The sequence below is a fragment of the Planococcus citri genome, chromosome 3 (genome assembly GCF_950023065.1).
Source record: "Planococcus citri chromosome 3, ihPlaCitr1.1, whole genome shotgun sequence".
Lineage (NCBI taxonomy): Eukaryota > Metazoa > Arthropoda > Insecta > Hemiptera > Pseudococcidae > Planococcus > Planococcus citri.
The window spans coordinates 35820271-35832451 of NC_088679.1; the positions used below are offsets into that span (position 1 = coordinate 35820271).

Below are 12181 nucleotides of genomic sequence, written 5' to 3' on the forward strand. Positions count from 1 at the left end.
GTATCTGTGTTATTGTTCAAGTAACCGTGAATTACTCGTATTTTCTTTTTTCGTAGTACACGTAATATTTTGGTAGCATAATTTTCTATTATTGTGTGTCGGTGTTATTATTTCGCTTCAACGTGAACGATTAATGAGTAAAAAGAATAGTGTTTACAATTTTGAAGGACACCCTTATAAAGCTCGGCTAAGTTTGTTAATTGATTAATTTTTTTAGCCGGGTTTTAATTTTCATATCACGACTCGCGAGTAAAATAAACGTTGTATTAGGATAAAAAGCACCGTGCGGCGCGCCGGTGAATATGACAAAATAATTATGCCGAGCAGTTTTACCATCGGATTAATTTTAACTAAGGCTTTATTCGACTCGACCAACAAAAAATCCACAATAACGAGCACTTTTTTTCACCTCGGTTTTGAATTTTTAAGCGAATTTTTTCTCCTCGGACTCGGTTGTAAAATGGTTACGTTTAAAATACGTACGTACCTACCTACATACTATAATACCGTTTTACAGGTTTTTTTCTCATCGTGTTTTTGTTGCGAAAATTCATTTATACGGGTACCAAATGGTTTATTAAATCGAGCTATGTGAGTGATTCTTAATGGAGTGTACTTTTTTGTTATATCTTGAAATTTATAACTCTGTAGTAGTAGACGTTGCGTCGTAAATTGTATTGTTGCTGATTTTTACTTTGAAAGATGATTAGAGAGGAAAAGAAGTCGAATCTTTATGTTCGTTGCGAACGTCGATTCGCGTTTATTCGGGTTTATAATTAGGTTATCCGAGATGAGATAGCTATAAAGTAACCTAAATTTTTAAAAAGTGTTCTGTGTGAAGAAATTTTAGCGAAATATTGCTACGGTAGTAGGAGGTGTTCCTCATAATTCCACGTCGATGAAATCGACAATCCAGTCGTATATGGTATCAGACAAGACCGGATATTCCATTTTTTTGTTCTCCAATTTTTCCTTAAACTGACAATGAGCAGGTATTTATCTATCCACACATATTTTTATGTTGCTTGTATCAAAATGGATTTTTTTTTTTGAGAAAAATGAGGCAATATGAATTGAATAAATTATTGATAGAAATTCCTCGTAAAAATATCTGACTTCATATTTCAAAAAGAATTGATCTTACCTACTAAAAAAAAAAAAGTTGTTTCAAAATTCCTTTAGGTTACTAAAATTAACCCACAGCTGCTTGTTTTTTTTGCATATTTTTTCGAAAACTAATTACTGTGTTACCCACATTTTTTTTATCAAGGTGTAAAATGTATGTACTTGAAATTATCTAGTCTAATTTATGAAAATATTTAGGTACAAAGGGAAGTAGATGTCCTCGACCGCAGAAATTAGCTCCCTCTGGATGGAGAAAAATCAAAAGAGCACCCAAAAATAGCTTCACCAAATAACCCAAATTTACGATAGTGGAATTTTTTTTGACATTTTTTTATACTGGGCGTGTATAATTTCCAGGATTTTTACGCCCAGTTTCGAGGGGTTATTCTAGATTTGGTTTGAAAGATTGATTTCTTTGATGTATTTAAGAATGTTTTCCATCTGCTTGATATTGTCAGGAATTGTAGGGTTGACGTCTGAAATGTTTAAGGATTGACGTTTTGTTTTAAGGGAGGGACAATAGAATAGAAGGTGTTGAGTGGAGATTATTTCAGAATTACAGAATTGATAGGTGAGTTTAGGATTTGTTTTTCGATTTTGGTCGATTTTTACTTTGAATCTGATCATTCCCAGTGAAAAAAAAATCAAAATACGATCAAATTGAAGTAGAAATCATGAGTTTTGTTTGTTCCCGATTTTCGGATTTTTCAGTGGGTTTCGAGTCTTCGTAGCATATTTTTAGGATTTTCCAGTTTTCAAAAAATCTCGTAGATGGGGATAAAATTAACTTAATCATCTACAACTCAGATTGAATATTCTCACTATCCCTTCGATGAGTACCTCTATACTGCCTAATTTAATTCAATTTTCTGATATTTATTTTCAATAATTAGAAGATTTGAAAACTTTCTGGTAGTTTCAAAATGACTCGAAATTGCGCAGTCGTTTCAGATGATTGACCACTTTCATCTTTTAAAATGGGCAGTTGGATTGGTGATCGATGAATTATTATTTATTATTAATTTTCAAAAATTTTAACTGAAAAGTTCTCTGTTTAGCTCAATTTCTAGTTGGAATTTACACGCAAAATATTATTTGAAAATGAAAAATTTTCAGGTAGGTGCCTCTTCAAACTAAAACGATGCATGTTTTCTCATTAAAAATGAATTCACCTACTTCGAAGAACGCTGGGCCACTTTCAGGCAAAGCGATAGAACTTCATCCCAAGGTAGGTAACCGAGTCGTACACAATCATATACCAAAATGTTTACAAATCTGAAAACTTTCCATTTTTTCTACTCCACCGTAAAATCTATATTTTTATCGTCGAGTATGCTTCACTTAAGTCCTCTCATTTTTACTTTCAAACATCACTACCGCATTCCTAGCGGGTTCAATTACTTAAAATTGAAGCGATTTGCGTGCAATCGGTTGGAAGTTCAAAGGAAGTATTTTCAATTTGATTTTCATTCTGCGTGAAAAAATAAAACGAATAGGAAATTGATCAGCTCCAAGTTACAAAACAAAATATACAGGGTGTGTCGATACTTGTTCGGTGCCTTCCATCTTGTTATGCAGGAACCTGAAACACACTGGTGTAAGTTCGTCTGCTGGCTTTGAAATATAAAGAAGCAAAGTTATTCAATATAGAACTTTTCCTCTTCGTATACCTCTAATGTAAATACTTATACGATATTACGAATAAATATATGAAATTGGAGAGAAATGCGATGTAGTAACTCGTTTTGTAGAAATTTTTATACATCTACTAGATGGATCAGGATGAGACGTAACCTTATTTTTTTCAGTAGGTAAACTAGAAAATTTTCTTTTTCGTAATCAATATTATATATTATACATATGTATAATATATTTTTGTAATTTTATGTTCAGGTTTGCAACCAAATCAGACCATGCAACGGGAACTCTCCTCGTCCAGATAGGTACTTTGTCCAACAATAATTTGAAAAATAGAGCTCCAAAATATGTATTACCCTTCCACACTTTCTATGCAACAATTCTCTCTTCGCAGTCTGTTCAAAGAGGGTGAAGAAAAAATAATCTTCACAAATTGAATAAATAAAACTATTTTTTAGCCCTTTCAAATAGATTTCATGGATTCAATTTTTCCTAGAAATTTTCCCCATAACATAAACACTTTTTTTTTAGAATATCCCATAAAATTGTCATTTGAATAAATTTGTAAAACATCCTGTATTTTTTGCAAAAACATCATCGTTTTATGAGAGGTGAATTTCGAATTCCCTTTTCCAATCAAAGAATAACATTTACGTATGAATGTATTTCTAATGCAACATTTCTAACAAATTCCCACTCAACACTTGTTGATCATCTTTTTCAATAAATGAACTCGAAAAAGAAAATATTCGCGGAGACAAAGAGGATGAAACGTTGCTAGTCTACGTCGTCGCGATATTTACACGACAAAGCTTTTAACCGCTCGAACATGTTTAATAGAAAGTTGAATTTAGTCAAATCGCCATAAATGTAGTACCTACCTATACTATTTTCACGAAATAAATTTTATCGCAATTTGCATCGATATTGCGAAAAAAAATTTCAGAAATATGGAAGCAATATCGAGAGATGCATAATAGCTTTCATATTTTTACCTTATAAATTTGATTTTTGATGGTAAATTGCAATTTGACGTTCGTAGGAAATTACGATAGGTACGATAATAATGTGGAAATTGGTTTTGTAATTTTACGTAAAAAGAATCGAGCTGAATAATGTTTCTGATTTCTATTTGCCAAATTTCATTCCAACTTAATCATATTTCATGCCAATTTGTTGAAAATTTACAATTTATGTACGTTTAATTAAAACATGAAATTATTTAATCGTTTTTCGTTCATTTACAGTATTCACGTAGCTTTCAACTCGAAGAAAAGTTCATTGGTTTTTCCCCATTTTTTTTCCAGTTCAGTTTATTAAACTTGGGGCGTTGTTTTTTTTTCTCTATCGCAACAATATCTTCACATTTTTGACATTTTTCGAGCGTCGGATTATTATAAAAGTATGCTCAGTTGTCTTGGTTCGTTAGTGTAAATTTTTCACAGAAAATTTACATCTCACGTCAGAGTTGCGATGGCTGGTATTCGGACATTGCTCTTATTTCTAAACGATACGACGAACACTTGACATTGAAATTGCAAATATCAAAAAAAATTACTTTGACTGTAACGAAAATTTCCATAATTTCGACCCCAGAGACGGTGTTTTTTTTTGGAAAATATGCTGATTCGGAAATCATTTCGAATTGTAAATCAAAAAATAAAGGTTCGATTTGAATGCTCGAGGCCAAAAAACGTGCTACCTGTGTAACTATTCGATATTCGTCATACGCTGGTAGGTATAAATACCTATGACAAGTTTACATACTCGCTATAGGTATTTTATTCAAGAAGCGATTTAACAAATCGTATTGAAAGGAAGAAGAAAAAAAACTTTAATTTTTTTGTCAGCTCGAAATGTAAACCAAATTGTAATATGGTGATCAGTATATACAAACGAACGACAAAGTAATGAAATTTTTTTCAGAATAAATATTCGAGTGGAAGCGAATTGTATACTTGATCGAATACAGTGCCAACAATCTCAAGAATAATTGATTTTTTTCGCCGGGTGTTCGTTCGAAAGTCAATAAATTTAGCAATCGAAAAAATATTCCAAAAGTTTTCCAAATAAGATAAGATGTACTAATTCCAAACGTACTCGAAAAGTTCAATATGGCTTTTATGAAATTGAAAAATTATTGTTTTCTAAAAACGCGAATTCTTTACGAAAATACTTCTAGTGTTTAAATATCAATTTACGAGGTAAATTGTATTGTTTTTGAATGATAAATCCTTCTTAAGTTTATAGCCATTTAAAAAGTTTACCGCGTAGTATAGAAAGAGAAAAACCCGCTGAATTTTTCCAGATAGGAAAACAAAAAACAAGCAGAAAATTCGTTGTAAGTATCGCGGATGCTTTTCGATATAAACATTTTAATAAGCGGAGATCGATACGTTGAAAAGTTTTGATTTCGTTATTTCGATACAGTCTTATTAGTGTCTAGAAGGTTTTCATGTGGTTCATTGAAGCGAACGGTCAATTTTACTCGGTTGAAAAAAAAGGTCGTGAGTCAACAGGGAGATTCGTTTGTAAAATACATTCTCATGGTTGAATTTCGTGCTGCGAAATTTTTTCTCATTGGGGTTTACTATGTCTTGTACACACATTCGATGAATATTTATTGCCAATCTGTGTGTTATTTTTTTTTTCAACACGATGGATTGATTTTTTAGGTTTTGATGTTCTATAACGTACAGTTTCCTGATAAAGTTACGTTACTTGTACTTTATTATATGATGATTAACGTGTATTTATCTGCCAAGTTACTTCGATACACAACTTATTAAAAAATAATAGGTACCTATAGGAAATGAAATTTTTAAAGCGCAAATTTTAATCATTTGAATATAAATGAGCAGAATCGGTTTACAAATCTAGGCTCCATGCCTTTGAAATAATTCGTTAAGTCGATGTTGTGATCTTTTAAGCTTTCAACCGAATGCCAAAAGTCAAAGTTTAACTTTATCGCTAACATTTTCGTTATAATAGAGTTATAAAAGCAGGTATTCCGCGAGCTATCTTCCTTATGCCTAAATAGACTAAACATTTTCAAATCCTTAAATTAATTAACTACGTAAACCGACGTAAATAAAGTTTACATCAGTTGAAATTCCATAAATTGAATGGCAGGCTCGTGATTTCCCACTTCGTGCTAACGTGGCCATCAAAATTTCACCTCTGCTGATTTTCAAGTTGTTGGCGTACCTGCATATTTATTGCACGTGGCCATTTGACAAATGCGTAACTCATGCAAAGAGAGGAAGTGTGACTTGTGAGAAAAAATTCAAACTCCCTCCGAATTGAATTTCAATTTCATCCTAATCTGCGGAAAATCTCAAAAACGTGCGTTAAGACATTTTTAGGCTGTATTCATGTATATATTTTTTTGATAAGAATTGAGTACAGATTGTTCGTGCTTACATAGAAATTTATAAAGAATCAGTTTCTCGTTCTACCTACACGTTTGTGTGGGTGCATTACTGTATATTATTTTCATCATGTGATTTGTGCAGAAGAGAAAGGATTTTAACTTGCATGTATTTGTTTTTGAATTGAGCACAAACCTGAAAAAAATGCTTGCCTAATTGGAATGTCTCATTCAATTGTAAGTCATTTTTTGCAACCAAAAAAAAAACTCCAAAAACACACGTACCTAGTTTAAAAGTTTTTCCATAGAATGAATTTCCAAAAAAAATATTCCGTAAAAAAATTGATTAAAAAAAGTATAAACGTTTTTTTATGAAGCTATCAGAGCAAAAACAACAACAAAAACCGGTATCTGGAAGCGAAAAATAATTTTGAATAATTGACTTATTTTCGTAAAAGAAGAAATGTCCGATATAAATGTGGAAAATTCAGCTATGGTAGGTATGTACTTTGAAATTTTCCATGTTATTAATTTGAATCTGTTATGTACCTACTTACTTAATATTTTGGGATTCGTCTTTTAGAACACTTAATGGAAATAATCTCGAATACGAATTTAAAAAAAAGAAAGAAAAAGAAAGATCGCGATACAACCATTTCTTCTTACATTTAAAATCAATTCGAGAAGATATTGCCAACCCAAACAAAACTTTATCTTCTTATTCGACCACTTTTTAAACCGAATTAAACTTAATTTCAGTAAACTACATAAATATTTTCCAGCTTAATCTATACGCGACAGTCAGTGGAAACGAATGTTTTTCAATGCAAACCTCGTTTGCAGAAGAAAAAATGAACTCAAAAGAAAATATCATTCATTTAAGGTTCACGTACCTCTACCTATTCGTGAAAAGAATCCGGTATTTGAAATGAAATTTCTGAACCAAGCTATCTTCGTAGATTTTCTACCTTTAAAAATTCTTTTGATGTGGAAAATTATATCTTCGGTTCTAGATTGAAATTATTTTCAATTTGTAAATTTGAAAATAAGAGTACCTACCTATCTTGTTTTAGTTTCAGTTTTATGTTCTTTAAAGGGATTAGATAAACCTTGCGTGCTGTATAGATAAACCATTTGGCGAGGTGATTTTTAAAAATTCGTTTCCCATACCTAATTAGACTAAAATCGAAATTCATATTTTTTTTTCAGATACAAAATTCAAAAAAATACTCAAGAATACACTTTTAGTGCAAAATTCTAGGCAGTGAATTTTATTTTCAAATTTTGACAAATCTTCAAAAATCCAATATATCCTATATTTTTTGGCGGGAGAGGGAGTGGGAGGATTTGTAATTGCATGATTATGTATTAACCCGTCGTGTGAGAGTTTAAATTACCTACATCAAGTTAGTTAGGTTGAGTTTTTATATACCTACCTCTAAATTGACCCGACAGAAAAAGTGATTCGAACGACAGGGCTTTCGAATGACAAAATAGGGATTTCAAATATTGACGAAATAAATACATAAATGATTCCCCGTCAAAAAAATGTTTTCCAGAAAAACAACTCATTTTGTAATAAAAAATAAACATAAATTTTACGAATGAGAAGTCCTTCATTTAAAAAAAAAAAAAACTCCTTTTTCAAGTTGAATTCGAAAAAGTTTTGCTTTCCAAAAAAATATTGCTAAAAATTGTGAAAAATCTGTAGGTTTTTTCAGTTGTTAAAATTGTGAAAAGTTTGTTTTTTGGTTAAAATTTTCAAAAATTGTCAAAAAGTTTTTTTTTCCAGAATTACCAAATAAATTTTGCATTTTACAAAACTGGCAAAAATCTTGCTTTTTTCCCAAAAATTGCCATAAGTTTTCTATTTTTAAGGGAATTTTCCTTTCATGTTTTTTTGTGAAATTCCCAAAAAAAACTATCCCGAATTGCTAAAAATTCTACTGTTTTTTCCTGTCTTTTTTCTAAAATTGTGAACAAGTTTCGCTTTTTTGGTCAACCACCAATAAGATTTTGCTTTTCATTGAAACTATCAAAAAATCTCGTTTTTTTTACCAAAATAACTGTCATTAAATCTTACTTTTCATTAAAACTGCCCAAAAGTGCGTTTAAAAACTCTCTGGTGAAATATTTGATCCTCCAAATTACTCCCATATCTCTTCCTGTTGCCTAAAAAAGCAAAAAAAGCACTACTTTGTGCAGTAGATGAACTGTTTTTTTTTTGGTGTTTTTTTTACGTGATATTTATCAATTTTTGTACAAGTCACAACTATCCATCTCCTTTCTGTCGGCGACATAAACAAGGGGCCAAAACAGATGAAATTGAAGATACTCAATTTTTACCACTATGGGAACCCTGAATCGGTTTTGTGGTTCGATCTCAAAAATGTGATGGTGGTTTAGAGATTGGGAAAAAGTCAGTAGATCCGCTTTCGTCAGTAGGTATATACTAAAAACATTTTATACCTTCTCGAAAATCAACTAGATAGGTGTTAAAATTTACTTTCAAAATCGAGCCTATTTCGTGGAATCAGCTGCGATCACTTTCGAACATGATCCAGAGTTTCTATGTCTGCTGGGGTGATTCCAGCGTGTTGGATGTCAGCTTTTACTGGAGTCTCTGGATCGACTCGAAGGTGGTCACAACTTGCAGCCGATTGAAGAAGGGCGCTTTTATTCTATCATTGTGATCTGTCACGAGAAAACCAGGTTAGTGTCCAAAACGTAAATTTTACAGGACGGGCATTTGAAGTTTGAATCTATGTGTTCGGGGATCTATGATTCGTAGATCCGTGAAACTTGGACCACTTTTGGCCACAATGGGTGCCAACATAACCTGACATTTTTTTTTCAAAATCAGGGTTGCCAAAGGCCGATAATCGAAATTTCCTCAAATCGATTTTTTCGTTTTTTGTCAATTTCACGTCAAAAATTTCGCGAAAACTACTAAGAATGTATTATTAATATAAAATAAAGTTATTTATTGAGTTTTTAAATTTTTTCAAAAATTTTGTTCAAGGTGAAAAGAGTTGATTTTTCCAGCTTAAGCCTCATTCAAATTTCAATAAAATGGCACTAATCCTCCAAATGTGGGTCGATTGCCCCAAAAATTTGCATATTGACTCCCCAGAACATACTTTTCAAGAATATCACAAAAAAAAAATTTTTCAAATTTTTTTGTAGTTGCTCTTTTTTTTAACCTTGAATTTAGGGTCAAAAGAATCGTTCGCGAACGTTTTAACCCCCACAGGCGGATTCTGCACACTGAGTAATACCAATATCCATAAAAAAAAACAAATCGATTTTTTGGACACTAACCTGGTTTTCTCGTGACAGATCACCATTATTATGTACAAATCGATTTTCAGATTTTCATCTCAAATGTACATACGTACTACGTAGTTACTCTTTCAGTGAAAAAATCAACTTTGAAAGCTCAAAATTTGATTTTGAGATTTGGTTTAAGTATGTGTTCTTTCCGTGAGTCAAATACCAGTTCATTCGGGGGGGGGGGGGGAATAATAGAGCATTAAAATAAATTGGCTGTTGGTAAATCACATTTTGTCGTTTGCTCTTGATTTCGTTGTGCAACGTAAGAGTATATCCGTCGTTATTACACTTCACTTCATTTTATCGTTAGGTTGGTTATCGTTCAAACGAATGATTCATATTGTCGGACAACTACGAGCACTCTCTTGCACGCACATTCTAAGACAGTCATTATTCTTAATTTTTTTCAGAAAAAAATTTTTTTTCTTTTAAATTTTTATTTTAACGTGTTGCTTTTATCCCTTCTCTCTCTAGTTCGTTCACGCGCTGAAAATTCCGATTTCTCTGAATTTAAATTATCTATTTATAGAAATAACGCTAACCCTCGCGAATTTCCGCTTGATGTAAAAAAAAAGCTTGCGGCTAGGTAAAGAGTGGTATCTACGTACTTATTTATGAGACATGTTATAATATAACGTCAACCCTTCATTATTAAACACACATACACGATATACAGAAGCGTGAATTGCACGAAAGGATGCCATTTATCGGTAACGTCAAGCAACAAGTTAATGATAGCGGTTGTTGGTGACGATGCGATGTTTGCGAAATTATATGCTTTTGAGAAAATGTGTGTGCGCAGCATGTGTAACCTAAAGTTTCAAGTTTCAATGCTGGCGCGAGTACAAAGTTTATACTCGTATCTGGTGGATGGGTAGGTATAGAGAGTTGACTAAAGTTTAGGGTGGTTGGTTGGTTTATCGCGTCCAAGTTGGACGGATATACTACATATATTTACGGATGATAATCAAATTCAGGGTGTTTGTCATCGAGCTCGACAAAAGGGTTGCCCCGTATTTTTTTACCCACTGTTGGAAAGATTCGGGTTATGATGCGATGCAAAATTATCATTGTGTTGAGAATTGAAACTGATAAAATACTCAAGACGAGTCGGAATTAGTATCATCATAAAACTCGCACAAACTGTCATTTTATGTTCCGTTAAGTTTTAATGCGGTTGTTAGTCTGTCATTTTATGTTGATGTTGTTGAATATGCAGTCATCTCCGACACGTTATGTCAAATACCTTCGGGTAAGGCGAACGTATATCTATTACCACTTACATTTTATCGTACGAGTATGTTTGTTCGTATATACCTATTCGACTCATTATTGATAACTTTGTCCGACGACAACGTCAAGGTTAATTTTGACGATATGTTTATATGTTCCATCCTTTCATATACCTACATACACGTGTCATCGGTATAGGTGCTACCTTACCTTTTACCTGTCGTTTGTGGTTAATTAACCAAATTTGTATATTTTTTTGTTTTCCACGCAGTGTTCAAGAAACTGACGGATCGTTTTTCGAGAACTATACAGCTTTGTCTTGGAAAATACAAAATCGACAATTCGCAGCGTGTCAAGATTCAGCTCAAGGGGAACCGCCACCTACGGAGTCCTCAGTTGGCATAAAACCACCACCTGCATATAGAATAGAATCCGACGAGGTGTGTATTACACGCTTTTGCCCCTTTTCTGTTTCGATTTCAGCGAGCACGTCAAATGTACGAACCAATAATTCATCATCTCATTACTTATGTATAAATATGTAGGTACGTAGATTTTTGCATCGTATGGAATTATAATTCCAAGATTTAATGAGTTTGTTGACGAAGGTTACGGAATATCATTTTGACTTCGTATTTCCTCTCTCCTTTTTTTCTCATTCATATAGCGAATTAAAGCAAAAGCTAAAGAGTAAATCAAACACAACGTTTTTTATTCTATGCAAATACGCTGGCTTTGCCTTCGCGCCTCTCGTTAGTAGCTTTTCTCATCGTCAGTGATGCTGGCGATGGCGTTTTTATCCAACGTAAATAATATTATTATAAATTTGATTTTCGAATATGATTTTCGCATTCGCGCACACTTTCATAGTTTTAATCAAACCGTCCACCAAAAACGCCAAATTAATTCCGGTCCATATTTTTCGGCGCACAAATTGCCTGATAATGATTGAATTTTCAATTTTCCTTTTTATGAAGGCAGGCTTAGAATTACAGGCGAGGAAGTACTTATCGTCAATGTGCTAGTTCAATTCTTTGTGACGAAAGTTGATAAGTATTCGTGGGTGGTAACGATTTTTTGACATATTTTTTACATATAAATAAAATAAGTGTAGGTACCTAGCTGTTATGGTGTTGTTGTTGTTTTTTTTTTGGAAATGGAGAAATTTGTGAAAATGGTACCTAACACAGTTGGAGCGTAGGTATGAAAAAGTATTAATTCTTTGAACGAATTTGGAAAATTTGAAGATTATTTTTGAAAAAAAAGCGATTTTTGGCACTTTTTGATACTTATACGCAGTTAGGTACGAATATAACCTGTTTTTTTCTTTAAAATATGTAACTCCAGTCTGAGGACCCAAGGCTCAGTTTTCTGAACTACTGGGAGGATCAACATTTTTCAGGGTAGTCTTCCACTTAAATAAACTCCCTTGCTAATTTTCGTCAAAATCCGGGATGTTTGACGTTATCACATCATACAAAG

At 32.6% G+C, this 12181-nt stretch overlaps 1 protein-coding gene across 8 annotated transcripts in view; it reads left to right on the top strand.

The window, feature by feature from the left end:
- unc-13-4A overlaps window positions 1-12181 on the top strand; it is a 209389-nt gene that overhangs the window by 115944 nt on the left and 81264 nt on the right. For 6 of the 8 annotated variants that reach the window (XM_065354843.1, XM_065354842.1, XM_065354841.1 and 3 more), the window contains one exon: window positions 10971-11196. In XM_065354843.1, coding sequence (XP_065210915.1) covers window positions 10971-11196 — 226 coding nt within the window. The remainder of the gene's footprint in view (window positions 1-10970; window positions 11197-12181) is intronic. The other 2 variants (XM_065354846.1, XM_065354848.1) reach the window with 1 other exon arrangement.